General features: G+C 46.1%; 1 protein-coding gene across 2 annotated transcripts; it reads right to left on the reverse strand.

The window, feature by feature from the left end:
- Positions 1 to 262: 262 nt before the first annotated feature.
- LOC309877948 (glycerol-3-phosphate acyltransferase 3) lies at positions 263 to 23,389 on the reverse strand. Of its 2 annotated transcripts, XR_014317460.1 has the most exons (13): positions 23,201 to 23,389; positions 15,545 to 15,617; positions 10,426 to 10,696; positions 9,874 to 9,948; positions 9,290 to 9,379; positions 8,986 to 9,079; positions 8,402 to 8,517; positions 7,563 to 7,618; positions 7,040 to 7,125; positions 6,655 to 6,783; positions 6,029 to 6,108; positions 4,133 to 4,992; positions 263 to 3,689 (listed from the first exon to the last, which is right to left on the reverse strand). XR_014317460.1 is itself a non-coding variant. In XM_082759938.1 (12 exons), exons 1-12 carry the CDS (start codon positions 23,342 to 23,344, stop codon positions 4,866 to 4,868), a joined length of 1,341 nt encoding a protein of 446 aa, XP_082616064.1. In that variant the 5' UTR covers positions 23,345 to 23,389; the 3' UTR covers positions 3,863 to 4,865. The 2 variants fall into 2 exon arrangements, 1 of the variants encoding a protein (XP_082616064.1); XM_082759938.1 differs by lacking the exon at positions 263 to 3,689 and having other exon boundaries at positions 3,863 to 4,992.
- Positions 23,390 to 23,863: the final 474 nt, after the last annotated feature.

Consider the following 23,863-nt stretch of genomic DNA (forward strand, 5'->3'; position numbering starts at 1 on the left):
AGCCAAGAGAGGGAAGGCTCAGGGGAATTTCTTAACCCTGCCACAGGGGCAGCTCCACTGAAGTTCAGGCCCAGCAACTCTGTATCTACCTGCCCAACAGTGGGGTCTTATCAACAGTCTATAATGTGGCAACTGACCCAAGCACTCATCCATCCCATGCATGCTAAATAAGTGGCAGTCCTATCCAAGCAACTGTACCACACTGCATGTCTCTCTAGTATTAAAAAAGTACCATTTTTCTCAATAGCTGAAGGATAAGAAGAGGTCACACACCATTTATAGAGCCTAAGAGCCAGATATTAATTTTCAAGGACTGTAATAACTTTGATCTGTGCAAAAAAAATAAAAATAAAAACCACACATCACAATTCTAGATGTTTTACATGCACTGGCTTCTCTGTAAAATGAATTTACCTTTTCATTATTATTTAGTAACTGTGCTGGTATTCCATTTGTATCGATTTTGTGCAGCAAATGGGGGGAAAACAGCCTCAGAAAATCTAATAAAGAGACCGAGACAGCAAACAATCATTGGAGTCCGTACCTTTACTCCAGAGGTCACATTTCTGTCTTTATTATGTTCATTTCAGGGCAAGAAAAAAAAATCTGGACAGCAACAAACCAGAGCTGGTAATGGCAAGGACACATTCATCAGGAGCAGCACTGACAAAAAGCACAGCTGTGATGAAATCTCACTCACCTTCACCATCAGGCTTGAACAACTATTTTATCACCCAAATAAATACTCAAAACCAACGATTTATTAGCAGTGTCCTACTCTTTAAGAGCATATGCTTGGGCATGGCTGAGTCAGTACATGTACTTTGATTGCAAACAAAGAGCAGTAATACATCACCACATTTGCCATCTTAGTGCTATCATCACCACTGGCGGCATCATCTATATCATAGTGTACTGGGCAGGGACACTATGCAGGGCACCTTAAATACCAGGACAAAACAATTGATTTTAGCCCAGGAGATTCCAGAATGAATACTAAGTTATTTGTAATAGATTTCCAAGGACTCTTGATTTGAGGATTTTTATTAGTCTCCTTCCAGTCCAGACTGAGTTTTCTACAATGAGAGCCTGCATGCATTTCATGTTTCTGTTCCATATAATGAGAAAAAAAAAAACACACAAGAACAGGTAGAGGCAGAGCATAATACATTTAGTAGAACCATTCACCATACCTACTGTGCTCACAGTAAAGAAAAATTAACAGGAAGATTTGAAGAAAAGGAAAAAAAGAAATTGTAGGGAAGTGATTGTCCCCCTGTACTCAGCTCTGGTGAGGCCGCACCTCGATTACTGTGTTCAGTTTTGGGCCCCTCATTACAAGGACATGGAGGTGCTTGAGTGAGTCCAGAGAAGGGCAACAAAGCTGGTGAGGGGTCTGAAAAACAAGTCTTATAAGGAACAGCTGAGGGAGCTGGGATTGTTCAGCCTGGAGGCAGCTCAGGAGCAACCTTATCACACTCTACAGGTACCTTAAAGGAGGCTGTAGCAAGGTGGGGTTGGTCTGTTCTGACACATGCCTGATGAGGGGACAAGGCGGAATGGGTTAAAGTTGCACTGGGGAGGTTTAGGTTGGATGTTAGGAAGAACTTCTTTATGGAAAGGGTTGTTAGGCATTGGGATAGGCTGCCCAGTCACCATCCCTGGAGGTTTTTAAAAGAAAGGTCCTCTAGATGTAGAGCTTAGTGATATGGTTTAGTGGAGGACTGGGTACTGTTGGTAGAGGTTGGACTCCATCTTGGAGGTCTCTTCCAACTTAGATGATTCTGTGATTGTTCAAAAACAACTGCTTGCCCCAAAGCCAATGAAGCCATCCTCATTGTTTAAGAATTTAAAAGGGGACTCCTGTTTCCTTAAAAGTTAAGGGTCATCCAAGTGTTAAAAAAAAATAGGTCCATAAATAATAACCAATGCCCTTAGTTCCCAGCACTAAGACGTCTCAATCTTGAAGGGCCACTTGGATTTCTTGGGCTGTCCCTACTGATACAAAGACATTTCCCATACCTATCAGGATACAAAAAGCCTTCCTAAGGCAGGGGGACATTTGAATAGTTAGCTTGAGCACTGGGGCAAGTGGCATTTGCTGTTCTCTCTTTGTCCCACTGCTATTATCCACTAGGGTTTACATTGCTGCCCTTTAAAATTAGCACCCTCAAGATAAGACTTTTTGAAACCATTCCAAAAATGTGGATCTCAGGTCTAATGAACTAAGGAACCAGAACCATCTATTTGAAGCTACCACTGTTTTTCAGACAGCCTGCCTGCATGCTGGAGGATGGATGGACCAAGCAATGCTCTCATAGCCATACAGACACACACTACTCATTAAGACCTTCTTGTAAGGTTTACTACTGATCTGTACATTTTATGTTCTCCAAAGAGTAAAGATTTAATCATTAGTTCAGTAGGAGCTACTTATAACTCTGAAACTCAGCTTTAAAACAAGACAGACTTATTTGCCTTGCTAGATCTAACTTAACTTGCCTGCCACTGCATTACTTATGTGAAGCTCAGCAGATTTTTTTCATTTAAACAGTTTTAACTTAAGCAGGAACCAAACCAGTCTCTGCTGCTTCTTCCAAATCTCAGAATCCTGTTGCTGAAAGCACTTGAACATATCAGGCCATCCTAGAAGCAAAGTGAAATTTTATCACACAATACACTTTAACTGCTGGCAATCTACTCCAAAAGCATGACGTAAAAGGATATCAGGCCATAAATTGACTATGAACGTTGTCTTAGGCATTCTGTATTTACACCCTCACCTTAACACTAGTTGTTCTATCTGTAGTTGAATATCTCACTGTAGAGATGAGTAGTTCCCTTTATGCACACATTTTTATAGATTAATAGTTTTTTGTGCACACTTGTGCATGCATACACATGCATTTTTAAATAATTTATTAGAGAAGTCTTCCTATGGAAGAAACAAGCCAGCGAAGCTCCAGCTTAGAGCGCATATCCAGAAGTTACAACAACCATGTTCATTAGCTCCAATCTTGCACAACCAGTTCATCTTAATAGGACTACAGCAGCTCTTAATAGGACTACAGCAGCAGGTCAAAATTGAATTACATTCAAACAAGGCAAAAACCTCTGCTGCATCTCACTTTTCTCAACCCCTTAACCCTCCCTCTTCAACAGAAACTTTTTATATAGGTCTGTCATGCTGAACCTGAAAGTGTTATGGGCTGGTTCCCCATGCCTTCTTCCACAGTCACATATCTCAGAACAGGTTTCACAACCAGATGTCCAAGACCAAGTGAAAAATGCAGTGTGCCTATGTAATAATTAATACACATTTGTGTAAGTGTATAGAAGTAACAGAAGGAAAGAAAGAACAGAAGCAAAAAACAGAAACCAAATCAGGAACCCTTATTTGTAAGACTATGTGCTAACAGTTTTAAGCAAGATTCTCAGGTCTAGTACAGTAAATTTCTCTATTTAGTGTTAAATTCAAAAATCTGTTTGCTATGGCAAAGTAAGACTTACAAAATCACTCATGGTTTGTTACAAAAGTAGAAGCTCTTTGTTCTTTTCCAGTTAATTATAGCTAAATTGGTTGCATCTCCATGATGTGAGTTCGGGTTCTAATTTCAAGTTCAGTCTGTGTGACGACTCACTCCTACTCTAGACAGAAGAAACACTAAGCCATTTCTGTTCCTTTGAGTCTGGGGGGGAAGGAGAAAGTAAGGTTAGAGAACAGGTAGGAGCTCAGCTACGACATCATATGGTGCTTTGTGTTATGCAGAATTCTGTCAGTATGACCTTAAGTTTGTTACCAGGAAGTACAACTGTTTTGTTTAAACACATACATAACAGCATAAATGCCACACAAGACCCATTAGAAATATAGAATTTATTTACTCTTTACATTAAGACAGCAAGATATTGCAACCTCGAACATGCCATTTCATGTATCATAAACAACTTACAGATCCCTATGCTTACAGTTGTAGCTATTGCTAGCCCAAAACACCACAAAAGTGTATTTTGGCAGGGTCTCTTTAGACTTTAAAGCCTTTAGCAGCAATTTCTGCATAAGTGTTTTTAAGACTACCCTTCATAATAATACATGTGTCAAATCCTACATTATCCAGCTGCTTACTCTTACCTTCCCAGTTTGTGGTCTTGAGAAAATGACTTGATCACAGTAGCAGCGAGCAGTGAGATTGATGACTTGCCCGTTTTTCTTCCCTCTGGTAGCAGTTCTCAGTAAAAGCAATTCCATGTTTTAAGGCCACCAAATTCCTCATGATCTTTGAACTGTGCTTTTGGCAGGGCAGCTCCTTTCCTGTCCTTTGAGTTCTATAGTCCTTGTGTCCCTTTCCCCTTGCACAACCAGGTGCAAGCTTACAGGAACAGTCAGTGATACAGTTCTGACACCATCTTAAAACATTTAATAAGTCTACTTCTAAGAAGTCTAAGCAACAGAAAGAGAAAATTGTTTAAAGCTTTGAAGTACCATGAACAACAAGTATTCACATAACCAGTGTCCTGACAGCATCTGTTCAGTGTACTTCCCTTCATCCTTAAAAGCTCAGGACAACTTCAGTGCTTTTTTTCCCCCTTCCCTTTTGTCCCTTAACTCTTTCATGTGTTCCATTTGAACATACTCAGAGCTGCAGCACCTCAGAGCATAAAGATGCAGATGAGCAGGGGAGTGACAAGTGAAGAGGGAGAGATACAGGGACACTGCTCCTGGCAGGCTCTGCACCAGCCATACAGTGAATATGCATACACGAGGGATTTTGTTGCTCTGGTTTGTGTTAATTTAAATTAGAAAAAGAAAAAGTATTACTCCTGCTAAGGCTGGTTGTGCAATATTTGTTTCAAAGAGCCACCATTCAGTCTGACTCTGTTCCTGTAGGCAGACTTCCTACTGATCCATTTCTCACTAGCATCTTGCTGTAGTTTTTCTGCTGTTCTTCCTTGAAGCTATCTTTGACTTTAGCTCGTTTCAGGCCTCCATCCCTACAACAAAGCAAGAGAAAAGTAAACCTTGTTTGTCAGCAGAAATGTTACATAGTTTGACCAATCAGCCATTTGACTCAACTCTAGAGTTTTAACACACAAGGTGATTTGTCCAGAGAAGGGCGACAAAGCTGGTGAGGGGCCTGGAGAACAAGTCCTATGAGGAGTGGCTGAGGGAGCTGGGCTTGTTCAGCCTGGAGAAAAGGAGGCTCAGGGGCGACCTTATTGCTCTTTACAGATACCTTAAAGGAGGCTGTAGTGAGGTGGGGGTTAGTCTGTTCTCCCACGTGCCTGGTGACAGGACGAGGGGGAACGGGCTTAAATTGCACCAGGGGAGTTTTAGGTTGGATCTTAGGAAGAACTTCTTTACCAAAAGGGTTGTTAGACATTGGAACAGGCTGCCCAGGGAAGTGTTTGAGTCACCATCCCTGGAGGTCTTTAAAAGATGTTTAGATGTAGAGCTTAGTGATGTGGTTTAGTGGGGACTGTTAGTGTTAGGTCAGAGGTTGGACTTGATGATCTTGAGGTCTCTTCCAACCTAGGAAATTGTGTGATTCTGTGATTCAGAGATGGAGATGACAAGATTTCTTAACTTCTAAACCTGGACTTAAGTTGTTGGGGGGGCAGATTTTTTTTAAGCAGCACAAATACCTTAAGTCTTAATGCATATGCAATCCAAATCCAATATACCTACTAAAACAGCCTGATCTGGTGTTGCCAACAGGCTGCACCTAGAATAAAAATCTTGGCCTTTCTGGGTCACTATTTCCACTCAACTGCAGATGCAGTTCATCTTGTCCTAAACTGTAGCTATCTGATCTTAAACTCCAGCTGGGCCTCATAACTGAATTGATTGGCCTCTTTTCCATCCCTTTATACACACTTAAAGTACTCTTTATTTTCTCATGAAGAACAGAGTTAAACAAATGGTATTTAACACAAACCTAAGAAGCAGCATGCCTCAGGATGTTAAGAGCCCAGAGAAGTCTGCATGTTCAAACAGCTCATACAGTTTAACAAGGATAGCATCACTCACCAGGGAAGTTCAGTCAGTCCTCCTTGGTGAGCAATAGCTGACCTCACCCGGTTGGCAAACTGAACAGCATCTTCTCCTTCCTTCAAGTATTTTAAATTCAACATAATTAGAAATGAATACAAAAACTTCCATCATACTTCTCATCTGCTGCTCCCAATTGATTCCATGCCAAATGATCCCCCCCTCCTTATGACAATGTAACCCGAGGCTCCTATGTGATAAATAGGATCTTGTTTTTCAGCAGAACATTTGAGTTCAAGTACATTTTGCTCCAAAGGAATGCATGGAGCAGAAAATGGTTTTTAAGCTACAGATGTAGCCTTAACTCCAGCTGGTATTAGCAGCCGTGTGTAACAGCACATTTACTGTTATTATTTGCATCCTTATTGCAATGCTGACAGTACCAGGCTGCACTCCACACCCTTTCCAGGGAAGACCCTCCCAGTACTACAATACATCAGGAAAAGTTAAGTCTAATCATAGATCAAAAAAGCACTCTTAAGTCCCATATAAAAATGAATTGGAGACATGAGTGTGGCCAGGGGTTTGGAGAAGAGAGCCAAGACCCTGTGACACTTTCAGAAAGCAAGAAACTTAAACAGTCAGGCAGGCAGACACTCAATTACCTTTCTAACCATGGGTGGCATGTACCATACATTGCAAACAATGGCCCAGCTGGTCATGATCCGCAGCAGGTAGCTGACAATGTTGTATTTGCTGCTATTCCAGAACGCATCTCCAAACTGAGGATCATACTGTAAGGGATCAAAAAAGAGATAAAATCTCTTCCTCCACAGGCCACCACAGCCTCTTGAATTTCAGTGGATGTTTTCAGTCACAGGCTAGGACTGTTTCAGTGCCATACATACCAGGATTCAACCAAGGCAGGTGGCCCACCACAAGAGCTACTGTGCTTTCATTAGCAGCCCCACTGAGACAACTTCCCACCACCCTGACAAAGACAGACCCTCAAGTCATTCTCAAGTTCAGCAGCCAGCTTCTTCCTCATACCTTGATTGCAACAGGGTAGATTGTCCCTCCTATTTCAAAGCTCCCTTTCTTGAACATCATCACAGATGTATTATTTATACAGGTGCCTGTCCGGAAGATAAAATCAAGTTGGTATTTCACACAGCCTGCCACATTTCAGTAGTAACACTACAGCAACATACAGGCCTTATACTGAGGAGCAAATGCAGACCCTTTATGTTAAGCATCTCTCCCCTGCTTGCTTGGATTCTTTGTCTTGTGACCAACTCCCTGAATGGAACCACAAGTATGAAAGAAAGCACAAGGCTGACATTAAATATATCACGAATAAGTTCATCTTGCCCTGTAAATTATGTCTACTCAATTCTCCTGGCAGAACAACCACCAGCCAGGAACACAGTATTGTCTTAGTGTAATCTTCACTGAAAGATTAAAAATACAAAAGCTAACACAGTAAGGATTTATCTGGGCACCACAAGTTATGAAAGCAAGAACAGAGACAAGTAAACACTGAGTGAAGGGAAGGAGCAGTTAAGTTTCTTACCTTCTGGAAAAATTAAGATCGGAAGCTTGCTCTTATCTGCCACATGTTCCCTGAGCCTGTGGAAGCAACAAAGCTTAAAAAAATCACTACTTTTCATCTTCTTTCCCTCCCCCTGCATGTGCATTAGAGTTACCAAACTCTTTGGTGAGAAATCAAAACTGTTTAATGGACATTAGTGTACCTTCCACTCTGTTTGCCACAAACCTTAACTGTTGTGCAAGGATTCCCTTATGCCCCCTCCTACAAATTACTTCTATTAGTTTTAGATTTAAGGAAGCAACTGTCTCCTCTCCTACCTATTTTATAAATTGTCTGGGAAGCCAACCCACATACACCATTAAGTCACTAACTAATCAACTCAACTTGCAGTAAGTTGCCTACATCAGGAAAAAAAACTGTGCAGTGCTCAGTCCAGGTTCTGCTTACTTAACAGGAGACTTCCTGTTGCCAAAAGATACTTCAAAATACTACAGCTCACATTACTTGAATAAACCTTTCTGAACTTAGCAAATCTGTCCTGATGTGCAGAGGGGAACAAGGTGGTAAAATAACTGCACACTATCCCTGCCAAAAGGCTCTTACAAATCAGCTGTTTGTCATCTGTGGATCCTGACTTTGTACAAATCCTGTTTCCTGCTAAAGCCTCACTGCGCCCTTGTGCTTCTGTCTTTCCACAATCACAACTCCTAATACAGGCCATTCCAAAGTTTTACTTCCTAAACCACGGTCCTCAACTGTTCAATGACAGTTCACGGATTACCCCAGTGGGGCCTCTTGTGCACTAGCACATACCAAAGCTGCACAAGCAATTCAATTCCCCACTCCAACCCACACCTCACCTTTTTGTCACTAGATGGCGGTCTTTAATTTCTGAGCGCTCAAACCAGACATGAGGACAGGCCTTCACAGTTGCTCTCTGAATGACTCCCATTAGTCCACCATGAACCTGGCCAACCTGCAAGCCCAGGAGACACATTAGCATACAGTCACACAGAGTCACAGAATTGTAGGGGTTGGAAGGGACCTCAAGAGATCATCGGGTCTAACCCCCCTGCCAAAGCAGGTTCCTTACAGCAGGCTTTGCTCTAAGTTCATCACGAGACACCCAAAACAGTTTCACAGCATCCCTGATAGAAAAAATGTCATACTGGAAACCACAAGTCAGGGTTAAGCGGTGTCTACAAAAAACATTACAATGCATTTACTTGAACAGGTCTAGAAGTATGTGTGAATACCTATCTCAATGATTTCCAACAGATTAAGAGCCTGACACTGATATTTTCAGGGCAACTTCACCAACACATAACCTGTAGTCAGACTCAAACAATTCTGTACTTTTCCTCAGTGCTTGAGGTAACTTGTCCACTAACTGATAGAGCTAACACAACCAATATTCCCTTGTTTTGCCATTCTCCCCTCATACCATTGCATAGCATCCATCATTGGTCAAAATGATCGCATCTATGGGTGATGTGTGGTTGGCAACACAAATGCCTCCTTTCTGAGGTTTGTTTTCCCTGCAATTACAAGATTTGTTGTTAGACTACCAGTAGTTCCATGAGCACCACATGAAGCACACAGCCCCGTAAAGCCATCAGGTCTGTCAGCATCCAGCATTGACAAGGCCTGTGGGTCAGCAGTGAGCTGCCCACTTCCTAATGAGATACTCCCACCAAGGAGCACACATGCTGTGTGCTGTTTTGTTACCATAACATGAGCTCACTGACCTGTTATGGTAATGGATAGTCCCAGACAGAGCTCTGACAAGGATCCGGGAGCACGTGAGGTGGACCACTTCACTCAGATAGTTTTTCACACTGAAAGAGAAGACATAAGCATCTGGAGAATGCTGGAAAGCAGCTAGACACACATGCAATGTTCTTCTGCCTACTCAACTTAACTCAGGACTAGAAGACTTTCCTGGTACTCAGAGGGCTATTCCCAGCTCCACCACTCACTTGCTATGGCAGCTAGGCCAAGAGGCATGGTATGTGCTTTATCTTGTTTACCTAGACAAGGCAGTCATCTCCTCAGGAGGCTTTTTTCCCCTCACAGTATCTCATTGGTATTTTTATATTTAATACACCTTGTTGAGTGTTTATTATGAGAGCAAGAGAGGCTGATCAAAGCCTCAGCCCCAAACTTGTCAAGAAGCCACCTCTACCAAGGCAGTGTATTTGTAGGTCAAGTGGACTGTCAGTAGGTAGTCCAGGTCACATGAAACCATTCCTGTCTCAATACTGAGTACTTTGCACTGACACAAGGCTACATAATCAGCCTTTTGACCCTCACACACACCAAGCACACTCACCTGCTGTTTGGCAGCTGTCCTACCAGTGTTGTCCCCACAATCATCGAGGTAATCCCAATAGCAGCAAGAGTAAAGCTGCAGAAGGAGACATGAAAGCAAAGTAGTTTTGTTTACTTTAACACCACCTCCCCTTCAAAATGAAAGGGATTAGCAAAGCTTAGTTACCCTGCAGATCCTTTACACAGTCAGTTCTAATTCACTACTAATTCCCTGTCACACTGCAAATGATGGCCTAGCTAAGACAGCAGTATCAGATGCCCTGATGCATGTAGTGTCAGAACTCACTGAGCTTTAGAGATCACAGCACTACATTCACATTGCCAATATATTTGACTTGGGAGAAGCAGTCACAGAAGACATGATCACTAGCCATCATCTACTGTCTTGTGTCAAACAAGAGACAAATGCTCTGAATGCCTTCTTATCCACTCATAAGAGAGTTTAAGCAACTTGTTCTCTATCTGTAATTTTTGCCTTTGGCTAAAAAACCTGGGGAGGCACAGATGGAAGTATTCCTCGAGTAGCAGAACCCCTCAGCACCCAGAAGCTTACCGTAGTGGCAGCAGGAAGCAGTACCGCACTATAACCCCAATGACCCACACAACAGTGAGCCTCAGGCTGATGTAGTGGAAGTTGACATTAGTCCTTGTGAGGAGGTTCCAGGAGACCAGCTCTTCAGAGGAAAACCTTTGGGTGACTTCATCTTCCACAATGGCCTCAAAGCCTTTTCTGCAGAAATAGAATATGTCGGAGAATTGGAACTCCATTCGATGTAGACCTGCAATTTCTTTCTCCATAGGCGTTTCATCTCTTTCTATGATACCTTGGGAAGGAAAGGGTAGCCATATGAAGAAGCAGTTCTATAAATTCATCATCCTCCAGAACATTTGCAGCTCTGTTTCACTTCAGGATAAAAAATTACAGCCAGAAGTACTCTTATGACAGCATGATCAGATGGGTAGCTGAATACCACATACCCTTCAGTAACCCAGTTCTAGCTCCCCTTCCTATACCCCAAGCAAGCAACATACCAAGTTCTGGTGTGTAATGGAGGTGAAATAAGAAGACAAGTTATCTCCCACCACTTGACCCCTCCAGCTTGGCAATCTCATCCAAGACAATCCTACCCTTCCAAAGGTGATCAAATGCATACTTGCCCTCTCCACTAACTGCTCCTGGTGCTCTGTGTATTTAAGGGTGTTCCATCTCCTCCGTGGCAGCTTCCCCACTTCCTAGCCCTGAATATCCCAGCTTCCCACAGCCATGGTCTATTAAGACATGCTCTACTACTACCTGTCAAAGCCTGGACCAAACAGCTTCCATAGCATCTGCACAAGGACCAGCCATGAAGAAATGCACCCACCTCCCTTCAGAGCACAAGTCTTTTCATAAGCACAGAGAGCCCCAATATTTTTATTTTAGTGTAAATCAAACAACGGAAGCCCTCCAGAAAACACCAGGTTTGAGAAAGTTGGAGGGCCCTCAATGTAATGTGGTCTGCTATTAATGGTTGCATTTCACTTTAACTCTACTCACAGGATGTCTGGCAGTAGAAGAGTAACCTGGAGAGGTCAGAATCATGGTACAAGTATCAAGTATTTCTTCTCACTAGCACTTTTTTTGTTTATCTTGTTGTCAGATAAACACCTATTGGTCACTTAAGCTTTTGAAAGCAAGGGCAAGTCGTGTAAGCTAAAAGATCAAGTGGCTGCCTTCCGGTAAGCAAGTCTGGCTCCTGGAACCAATGACTTCAGAAATCCAGAATAGCATGTAACCAGAACAACCACCCCCGGAGATGCTCAACTAGGATTACCGAGGTCCAAGTTCAGGGTGCCACTATCAGATGCCGACTAATTGCATAATCACTGTGCCTTGATATCAAGATCAATGGGTAGGGAGGAAGCACCCAACTGTTTTGAACTACAAGGACCTTTCCCACAAGTACATACCCTGCAGCACTGAATGCCCCCACAAAATCCCAAGAAAGCCTTGCCAGCAGCAGAACTCGGTGAATATACATGTATTACATGCAACATTTAGATTACAACTGATATGGGTAATCTTTCTGGCATGCATGTGTGAACAGAAGGAGCTGCAAGATACACAGCTCAAATCACTCAAGTAAATACTAAACAACACCCAAGGAAGACACCACACTGCAACAAGCTTTTAGTACCTGCAGGTCTAAATTCTGCAGCCCAACTTGCTATTGCACCAGACTACTGCATAGCACACATTCCTATCAGTACCCTGTATGAGTAAAACACAGCACACCCAAACACACACATGTATTTCAGAATCCCCATTAAACAAACAAAACACAAAAATTCAGCAGCAGGGATTACCCCGAGGTAGCATTTGCAACCTGGATCAGAGTTCTACTTAAAGAGTCCTTCCTTTCCTCCTTCAGCCCTTCCCTTAAACCCACGTGCTGCAAGACACCCAAGTCTGCAGCAGGACAGCCCAGCCTCTTTCTCTCCCCAGCTGCTGGGGTGGGAGCTGAGCCACAGCCCAGAAGCTGGCACCAGTGCCACTGCCCTTTCCCAGTCCCAGCAGAGCTGGGAAAGCTTCGTCCTTACCCGCCCCCACCTCAGCAGCAGCCAAGCAGCTGTTTCCCCTGGCTCATGCAGCAGTGGGCAGTGCCACCCCACTAGTGCTGGCTGTCACCCCAGGGCACCAGCCTGCTGCTGTCGTCACACCACACCCCCAGGCACCCGCTGCCTTGTGGACAAAGTACTTGAGCAGGGTGCCAGCAGCACCTGAAGGTATTATGACCAGAACCAAGCAAAGCACATGCTGCTCAAGTGATATCCTCAGACTTCTTGTAATCACGAGTAACACTTGGTGGCCTTTAATCCCTTGGCCACAGGCAGTTGGCCAGAGACATATCTGGAAAGCAGCATTATGCCTAGGTACAGCAAGCAGCTCCCTCCACCAACAAGGAAAACAACAGCTACTGCTTGACTCAGTATTACAGCACCAAGCTGTCTAAACCCACCAGCTTCAGAAGGACTGCCCAATGCTCAGGCAGCACCTACATGGACAGCTGAGTAATCATTTCTCCAGACACCTGCTGGGCCCACAGCTACCCCTGTGGCCACCATTTCAGCCCACTGCCCTCTGAACAGAAACCACATAAGGCAACAGCACCAGCCAGATCATCATGCAGCACAAGGGCCAGGTAGCATCTTGCCTGGGGCTACTCCTCATGCCACCAACACAGGCCTGCCCCTTTCAACAACACGTCAAATACAGGGTTTTGGTACTGGAGCCAAAGGTGACATCTGCCACCTTCTCCCTTGGCTTTCCTGTCAAGGGCTGAGGTAAGGTTGAATTTGAGCTTTTTGAGGAAGAACATGTTTTTTCTGACGGGCAAACTGGACCTTGCAGGTACAGTACTCCCTTCTTTCCTGACCCACCTCCTGGAGAGGACAGAATGGTCAGGACAAATGCACCAGGTACTGCACATGCCTCTCGTGTCAGCCAGCACTCAACACGCATATGGGTATGCACACAGCCCCATGCCTTGACCCTGCTTTAATCAGCTGCTCAACAACCCCTTATCACCAGAAGCTTCTCCTCCTTCAGTAAACATTGCATAACACCATCACACCTCTGCCCTGACCAACGTGGTATCTGCTGAGATGTCATGACAGACCTTTGCCTATCCTGGTCCCATGGCAGCTTCACACACATACAGGAACCTGGCATCCTGATCAGAAGTGGATCAGCTTCAAAAGCTCCAAAAAGCAGAGCCTGGCACAGGACACTACACATCTCCCTGCCTCCCCACACCTCAAGTCAGGAAGAGGCCAGCTCTAGCTTACCAGGTTAAGAGCCACATGCAGTAGGAAGAGTTCTCATTTGTTCTTCCAACAAAAGGACTTTCTGAGCTGTGCTTCAGGCCTGAACTGTGTTTCAGGCCACAGCTGTGTTTGTATCCTCATACAACGGAACCTGAGCACCAGGTCAGCCTGCTGTCATCTCTGTGCATTACCACAGGGCATTTCTGCCACCACTATGGCTCCAGCCAAACACATGCACCCAGGTTAATCCACATTCTCAGCCACCATGCACATAGTACACCCCTCAGCCAAACATGCAGTGGGAACAGGTACACAGCACAGCTACTTGGTGGTTTCAGAGGAAGGTGGCTCACAGAACCATGCACTTTCCAGGTCTTCTACCCCTAGAGTCATACTCTCTCCAGAGAAAAAGCAACCCTCAGTGACCAAAGGTACAGGAAGGACAGAGCTCTGACTGTGCAGTTACAACAGCAGTCACACTCCCTGCCCTCTCAGTGACCCACAACGTGATGGGACCCCATGACCTTTACATGAAGGAAGGTTTGCTCACTGCTTCACTCAACCTGTAGAGCACAGTAATGGGGCACCTGACAGAGTAAGGGGGCACACTACATCCCTGTCACACTGCAGAAAACTTTTAAAGACACTTGTGTCTGATACAGACAACTCTTTACCACCCAAGATGTACAAACTAGGTTACAAGTCCCATTTTGACCCGTGCTCAGAACTGCTGTGCAGTAACCTCCAGCTCATGATCACAGCTGTAACTGACAGCTAGGTCTGCTACCCACCCCGCATGCAGACAGCACAACACCCATGTGTCCCAGCATTGGTGAGGCTGCTCTGCTGGAGATGAAACACACACAACCACTTCAGTCCCCATTACTGTGCCACCTTCACATCAGCTATTTGGTAGAATCAGATAATTCACTTGTCTGCTAAAGGGCTCCTGCTCACAGCTTTGCTGCCAAATGAAGTGAGACAAAGTGCTGACATTGAAGTGATCAGAAAACAGCAAATCAGCAGCAGTACAGAGGCAATCAGGTACCAGGATGAAACCAAGTGCTGGCCCAGAGCAGCCTGGGCAAACACCAGCTGCCCTCACCACACATGCAGCCCCCACATCCTCTCACAGCCAACTCTGACCTAGTACAACCCCTCTGATACTATGTGATATCCTGCACAGCGCATGTAAGAAAAGCTATTGCTTCATATTTCTTCCTTTAACCTGATTTTGCAACTCTTCAGCTGTCTTTCTACAAAGGAGACCAAGAAGTTAATCCAGCAAGCAGTGAATTAACTTGAGAAGGCGGCATGTAAGTAGGAGCAGACTAATTAGGGAAAGAAGTGTAACATCCTACAACAGAGAAGGCACTCTGAGCTTGTCAAACACTGTCCACTAAAAGGCAGATCTCCTTGGAGACTATTAAATGTATTCTGACACTCTTAAGATAAAGAGTTGTCCAGCAGCCTTGCACATGGTGTACTAAACACAGGTTTCAAGACAAAAGCAAACTCTTATTGCAACTGTTATTTCCCTCAATTGAGGACAGTCTCCACCTGAAACTCAGCTTTAGTCAACTTGATGTTCTTTTGTACCCCCTCATTTCCTCATCCCCTGGTTTTTCAACCAGTCACCAGAAGCCAGTAGGAGAAGCACTTCACTCTGCAGTACAGCTGTGGTGCCAGTATATTGCCTAATAATGTGACAGAAGTATTGCCAAATAAATAAATATCAAAGTTTATAAACATCCTACCACCCTTTTCCATACTCTCACACACATCCACCTTTCCATTTGAAAGGGCTCATCCTGCCTACTTTGGCAGGTTCCTCTGAACAGTATGACCAGATGCTGAGCTCTTACCATTAGCAGCAGGAATCTTCAGCACCTCTGGCTGGGGATTCTTGACACCTTTTTCTATCCGTTTAGTGGCCCACTGTTGAAGAGAAAGAACGCATTAGTACCCCAGATGTAATATTCACTTAAACACTTCTACTGTAGCAACACTTTAAGATCAGTTATTCTTTGTCTCTTCACCAGGTAATAAGGCACCTGTCTTCCTCAGATGCACACACAAACATATACCTCTCCTCTGAAGAAACAGTGCTGAACATATTTAATTACCAAAGCACATGCAGGTCAAGCCGGTGCTTCCTTACTCTGCTTGCCAGTCTTCAGAAGGCCAATGAGATCAACATACTTTGCAGTGTCATTTGAGGCACCACACGCCCCACAGCCCTTACCTGCCTCACTACTTGCACACCAGCCCAAGAGCACAGCATGAGTTCAAAGCCCACAGACATGCTGCAATCAATCTTGTACCAGCACTATTTTACCATACTCACATGAAAGAGTCCAAGTGGGCCACATCCAGTGAAGCCTAAACACAGCTAACCCAGCTATTGGGGGTCACAGCAAGCCTGGTTCACTTGGGTTTCACCCATGACTCTTCACCTGCTCATTTCCTGGCATTTCAGGGTTCCAAGCAGCACAGATTCAGGCCCAACCACACTCACACAGAGCCACTTCCCTGCCCTTGGACAGGGCAGCCAGCTCACCAGGGTTAACCTGCTGTCCTGTAGCATGCAGACCATCAGAAGCAGAGAGAGGGGAACAAAGCCATCCTGAACAGCTTGCAAAGCTCCCCACAAACCTGTGTGATGGAGGCATCCAGCACCACAAAACACCCCCTGGTTTCTAGCCCTAGCAGGACTGTAGCCAGCCCAACCTGTTCTCAGGCAACAAGGCTGCCTCCACCTCCAGCTGAGTCAGCTCCACGCAGCACTGTGCAGCAGCCTGCTGCCTCCTGGATCTGGCAGGATTTTTTATGTGCCTGAAGGTGGCAAGCCCTTCACTGCCCTGAAGCCTTGCCTGTCACTTTGGGGCAGCCCTCCTGCCCTGGATCCACTCCTTCCCCACACAGCTGCACTGCCAAGGGATGCAAAGCCCACAGAGAGCTGTCTTACACAGCTGCCAGTGAAGACAATGCATTTTAATTCCTCCTCCATTTAAATTTTATGACTTCTAGAAAAGCTGTGGCAGCAGCTGTTCCAAGAACACTGAGCCAGCAGAAGCAGCATACATGAATCCATTCTGTCCAAACCTCAGTGGCTCACCCTCCTCTCCCCCAGCAGCAAAGCCATGCTTTTTAGCAGCACCAACAGGCCTCGCTGACCTGCACACACAGGACTCAGCAATGTGAGACACACTGAAGTGACTCTCAGGACACACAGCCCTCAAAATTGAGGCTTTCTGTCCATCAGCCTCATGGACCATGCAGTTTGCTCCTCTTCCTTCCAACAGAGCTGCGGGGCATTTGGGGATCCATGCGCATCCTGAAGGCATGGCCCCCAGCATGTAACCTTGGAGAGCAGCAGACTGCCAGTGCTGCTTCCCATATCCAGCCTTCCTGAATCACCACCTGCCCTGCCAACACTATCACTTCATTTCCCAGCTCTTCTGTGGCTGAAGCAGCAGCTGTTCCAGGAACTACAACTTCTAGGAGCAGCTCTGCACCTTCCTGTTACACATCATCCTTGGCTGTGTTGCATCATTAACTCTTGGCAAACACCAGAAGGAAACACTACTAAAGCAATGAGCTACGCACAACACCTCTATTTCTACATTTCTTCCACTACATGGAAGCAGGAGCACAGGGCAGAGGCTGAACTGCAAGTACAGTGTTCTAATCATCCTCTGACCTGGCTTGAACCATTGAGTTAAGCTGTAATTAAAGTCTCCGTAAACAGGCAAGTCACTTATTACACACAACAGCAAAAATATACTGGGCTACTGCCAGAGCCACAAATACTACCAGAGAAAATGACTTCTCCCAGGTCCTCCCAAAGCAGGCATTAAAGCCTATTGCTGCCACCTTTTGTTTTGCCCACCCTGGGACAGAAGCATCCCTGGAGCTCAGAAACAACACCCAACTCTCCCTCAGGATTATTCTCCCACAGAAATCCTGCTGTGGGGAGCTCAGCTCAGCATACAGCACCCGAGAGCCTGAGCCCAAGCAGAAGGCAGTGACACTGAGGACACAGGCTATTGAGACATACCAATGTAATGCTCAAAAGTTTGCAATATCCTCACACACAACCACATCCTTTAGCACTTTGCTTAGCAAAGCAGGCAGTAAACTTTTCCCCAAGCACATGGAAATCGCAGGACCACATAACCAGCCACATTCCTGCAGCTCTAATGCCTTCACTCACCTCAGAGGAGCGCTGCCCAGGCCGCAGGCCTTGCCATCCACAGGTTGCCACAGCCCCGGCACACTGAAGTACCCTGCGACACCAAGCTCGGTGGAGTGCAGGCAAGGCCACAGGGGGCAGCTCCCTTTGCCCTCCATTCCACTTACTCACGGGCACTTGAAATAGAAGTACTGTCCATCAAAGCTGAATTTTAACTCTGATTAAGTGAAAAGCTTGTTTACATCTAACTTGGAAAACATGAGACACTGCATGCAGCAATGCAAGTAATTTCTCTTCCTGCTAGCTGGCAATTTGCAGTACCACTGCCTTTTCAGCCGGTTCTGTCCCAAAGCAGCTTTGCACCACAAAGAGCTATCACCATGCAGATAGATTGATGTCTCAGAGGGGAGGATATCACCTTGGCACACTGGAGATCAAAAAGCACCCTGCAACTAGGTGATGCAGTACTCATGAATGGTCCTGTAAGAGGCTTCAGAGGCAAAAAACATATTTGCAAAAGATGTCAGAAAACATCTCATCTGCAAGCAGTAGCTGTGTACCAAGTACAACTTGCTGTGACTTCATAAAAGCAAAGGTGCAGGATGATTTGTTGCAGTCAGTCACACCTCAGCTAGGAATGATGCATGGACTTCCCCTGTTCCCTTACGGAGGGAGCTCATCTTCACCCTGTGTATCAGCCTTAAATATCATCTCCAGTTCAGGAGCCATGTTCGATGACTACTGAAAAGGAGAGCTTACTGAATTACTGAAGCTGTCTGAAATCTGAAGTTACACAGCACTGAATGGCTAGTGTTCCCTTGTTAAGGATGTTGGCAGGTCATACTAAGAGCAGATGTGGATATGCTGGTTTAGGTCAGCATCCTCCTTGGAGGCTCTCCACACCTCAACAGAAACACAGATTTCAGAGCACCTCCCACACAAGGGGAGGCAGCAAAGCCTGCATGCCACTTCATCTGTTTTGTGTGAGGAGAACAACAATGCCAAAAGGAGCAACGACTTCAGAACAAGGGTAGAGGGCCCTCTGGGGTACCCATGCCATTTTTTCCTCATCCTGGGGGACACTGTAGTCACAGACTCTAAACAGGACAAAGAGCCCAGCTTGACAGGACAGTATCAAGGGCATTTGCAACATAAATGCCAAGTCGCTTCTTTTACACCTCCATGCACTAATACATCTTTAGGACAAGATACAAGCAGAGCTGCTGCTGTTCATGAACAGCATTTGCTTATCAGCAGTATCAGAACTGCCGGTGTTCATGCACTGGGAAATCAGGAGTGGCATCAGGTCAGGGTTGTTGACCAGGAAGATGCTGCAGTAATTAGCAACATAAACCCAGTGGAGGGCAACCCCAGCTCCACTGGCCCCACCTGCATGCCAGCAGCCTTCATTACTGTCTGCTGTGCACACTGGTAGGGACCTGCACAGGACTGGGGCCTAGGTTAACACTGTTGAGGAACTAAGATTACACAGCAGGTGTGCTAAAGTACTGCCCCAAAAAACAGTGCTGACCCTGCCAACAAAGGTCATAGTCCCCATCAGACTCCTCTTCAAGAGCTTTCATTAACCTCTGACCCAGTAGCCTTCAGCCTTGTTCTTGCAGCTCCACGCTCTCCTCCGCCCCACAGCCCATGAGGGATGCCAGCTACAGATACACAGACCTGTAATGACGCTGTCCAAGGACATCAGTCAAAGCTTGCTTAAGAAGCCAATGAGTTCAACAGGAACAAGCAGGAAAACCACAGTGATTCATATTTACAGGCTGCAAATTCTCCCTTTTTCTTCCCCACCCTTATGCCACATACCATAGCTCCCAACCCTGATGGTGGTTCAGGAGAAAGCTGCTGCCGCCTTGAGTGCTGGGGAAGGAGCACAGCACAGCCCACAGAGCCAGGGACTATTGGTTTCACCAGTGGCACCCAAAGATCCTTATTGTCCCCAGGTTTATTCTTCCCAAGTTTAGCTTCCTTCGAGTTGCCAAGGTCATCTGTAACACCAGCACTGGGGCTTCCACCTCATAGCTACCCAACTTGTTACACCCTTGCCTAGTCAAAGTGCATTCCCTGCAGGGCAGCATAAAAAAAAACACTATTAGAAACTTCTTTTACAAGGGCCGCTATTAATCCCAGACAGATCAGTTACATGCTAACACACCTATAACTCCAAGCATCTGCTGCACATTACCGCACTCAAAGCAAAAATAAGTCAATAAATGTTTTTTTCTGCTAACAAAGAGCCCCGGAATTGGAAAGCCTTGATGGAAAGGAGTGCGTGATTGACACCAAGAAGGAACAACGCACAAAATTAACAACTGGAAGCTACCTAAGGGTGTTTAAAAACTAACAGGTTGAGTCATCACACACAATGATGATCACAGGACGCAGTCTCCACCAATTCAGGAGTAAGAAATACTTCTGTTGCAAGTGATTCTGTAAGCATCAACACAGCAGGGCACCAGTAGTCTGAGGAACTCCTCACAGGAGCCAACAGCTGAGGGAGAAGCTTCTGTAGCAGTAATCCAACATTTAAAAACAAACACATGCTAACATTGCACCAGATATTATTTCCATACTGAAAGGGAAGCCATAGGCAGAATAAAGCAAGCCATTTTCTCTCAATGTGGCAAATCAATTCAGAAGCAATATATATGTGATGGGGGAACCAAGTTTTCTAACAGCAATCCTCTGCCATTAGTATAGTCAAGTCATGCTCTTCACTTCTTCCTTGCCTTCTCATATAGTACAGCAAGTACATGTATTTACCCACTTCATATAAAGGGGGTCAACCCCAGTACAATACTGGGTGTTTAAACACAAACAATGCAGTCAAACATAACTTCCTCAGTGCTGCTGTCTGTACATGCTGCATTTTGCTTATAATAACGTTCCTTGCCAAGGCAGCTCAGCACAGGCAAAGTACTATGCACCAACTGATCTCTCTAGTATTCTGTTCATCTGAAATTACTGACAAGAACACATTGTTCTTTAAAGGAGCCCTTCCCTTTTCTGGGGTCACACTAGCAGCACTGGAAGTGAGCATCACACATCCTCAAAGAAGCATAAGTAGATTTATTTGTACTGGCAGGCAAAAACTCCAGTGCAAGTCCAGTATCATCCTCATCTGACTCCATACCACAGCCTCAAAGACAACTGCACACCAGAGGCACATGTCTGTGTGCCATGACAGTGTGCCAGCAGACACCACATGCTTCAGAGCAAACCCAGTTACCTAGCCCCTGGACTATTCTGCCCAAGATTGCAAAGCTGGACCCTCATAACAGATAACCTCTACAGAAAGCACACAATGTTACCTAACATAAAACTGCACAGAAATTCAACTGCACAGTCACTGTATCCTCCCATTGTGCCAACAGGGAGTTAAAAACAGGCAAGAAGAGAGATTAAATCCATACTCAGCTAGAGTCCACAGACTGCCACCACTTGGCCAACAGTTCATACACTCAGCCCATCAAAGGAGCAACAAAGGCTGCAGCAGTGCAATACTAAGTGTTATACAGACCCAAGGATCACACTGCTCTGCAAAGATAGGAGCCTTTCTGGGAGATCCAAGGCTGGAAGCCAGAAAGAAAGAAGCCTCAGGAAGCTGCTGAGGTTGCCACAGTTGGAAAATGCCTCACCTGCCTGAGACTGCTGCATCCTGACTGAACACTGCTCCAAAGCAGTTTACTGCTACTCAGTAGAAAGCCTGCAGATTCAACTCAACAGCCCAGGAAGTTTCAGACAGCACAGTTGCACAAGGCTAGCAACTATGTATTTACCACTTTCCATTGTTAGTATTATTTTTGGCAGGAAGAAGTCAGTTACAACATCTATCTTCAGGGCCTCTTGCACATGCTGCTTTGAATCAATTCTACATCAAGCTGCTGAGGCAAGCATATTCATGAGCCAAGAAGAAGGGGACACCTCCTCAACAACATGTTCTGTGCAGTCTTCTCCCTAAGCAGGTGTCCTGAACACTCCTCAAGCCAAAATCGTTTTGTCTACATGGCACTGATCTTATCCACCCAATAAGTGAAGCAGGTACATCTTCGCAGACTCTTCACCTCAGAACCCTTCTCAATTTATGATTTTATTGAAATATAATTCATATTGACACATATACAAATAAAAGAGAAACCTGTTATATGTAAATACATTAATACAACAATGTAACACGTCTTAAAAGTATTAAAGACTAATTAATCCATTTGTAATACATGTTCTTTATTATAAATTGCATCTATTTATGAAGAAACAGATCACAGAACTGCACCTGTACCTCCAGAAAGCAGATCTAACCTCATCTCCCAAAATATGTTATTTCCTCCCGTATGCATCCCAACAGCTCATTCTCCCAGACCAGCAGGCCGCCATCATCAGCATGCTGTCAGCTGCTTCTCTGTACGTCGGCCCAAGACATTTCAAGTCACTTTTTGCTGCTGCATTTGACAACACTATAAATAGTGACAATGAGATAAGAATTAAGAACGATAAACAGCAGTTTGTCACAGGTAAAAGCAAGTTGGTCAAACAAGGCTATCTCACTAGGCCATCTGCACGCTCCTTCAGGCAGACCAACCTCCACCTCATCAGCTCCTGCTATCCATTTTTAATCCCAGCAGCAACTGGTTTTTGTAGCCTCAAGTTATTCTCACACCGTTGACGCTACATAATAAAAGATCCGTCCCACACGCTCAGAAAACACCTCAAATATGCCCATTCTCACCAGGAGCCTTAAAACACATCTACCTCAGCCGCACTGAAGAGACGCCATTTTGATTAGGACATTGGCACTACTTGTATGATTTTAAGGAGAAGGACCCGTTCACTTTCTCATTACTTTTATTTAAAGTACCATGGATCTTTAAGACACTGAAGCAATTTTTAAGCGAAGACCTCGGAGAACAAGACCAAACGTGACAAAGCCTATCTACCGTGACAACGTACTGATGTACACCGCACCCCCACGGACCCCACAGGCGATGACTTCACCTCCCCTGCTCACCATGGGGGTGCAGCCCTCTCTCCTGCCCACGAGGAGGGGGCCCCGCCAGCCGCCATCTCCTCACGCCCACCCCACCAGCCCCACTCCCAGGCGACAAAATGGTGCCGAGCGCTCTTCGCACCCCGGCGGGCCGCGTGGCCGACCCGGGCTCCGCTCAGCGGGCACCCCCGGCTCCGCGGCCAGCAGAGGGGGCGGCACGCTGCTCGGCTGTCCTTCCAGACAGAGCACGGAGCGGAACCAGGGGCACCTTCACCCCTCACAGAGCGCAGGAAGGGGCAACGAGAGCACAGCCCACCCGCCTACCTCCAGCGTCTTCACCAGCACCCACATGTAGGCCTCGGAGATGCCCAGCGAGACGCCCAGCGCCGAGGGCAGCACGATGAGAGCGAGCACCATGGCGAGCCACGCCGCGCTCAGCCGCGCCGCCAGCCAGCCCAGCTCCTCCATGGCGGGCAGCGCCTCCTCCCGCACCGCCTCCGCTCCCAGGCCAGCCGCTGCCCTCCACCGCCCTAAAGCCTCACGGCCGCCCCCGGACCGCCCCCGGACCGCCCCCGGACCGCCCCCGGACCGACCCCGGACCGCCCCCGGGACCGCCCCGCTCCGCCCGGCCCGACCCCGGCGCCCCGACGGCGGAAAAACGGAGCTGGAGCCTGAGGCCTAGCCCCGGCCCGCAGAACTGCGTCCGGGAGGGACGCACAGACTGTGAGGTGATCCAGGCTCCACTTTTTGGCTCTGGCGCGGTGTGTCCTGCATGAGGCACCTCAGCTCGGCATATGACTCGCTTCTCCCACTCCTTGCCTCGCCTCGCCTCGCCTCTCTGTCTGATTCCTCCAGGGACGATTGCAGGTGCAGCATCTGTGCACAGCCACCGCCGTAAGCAGTCTCCCGCTCAGTCCGAGGATGTCAGCCAGCACTTAAGGCTTGTTTTCCCCCAAGTGTTTAATTGTGGTCGCACCAGAGAGCCCC

Source organism: Aythya marila, assembly GCF_965140915.1.
Source record: "Aythya marila genome assembly, chromosome: 4".
Taxonomy (NCBI): domain Eukaryota; kingdom Metazoa; phylum Chordata; class Aves; order Anseriformes; family Anatidae; genus Aythya; species Aythya marila.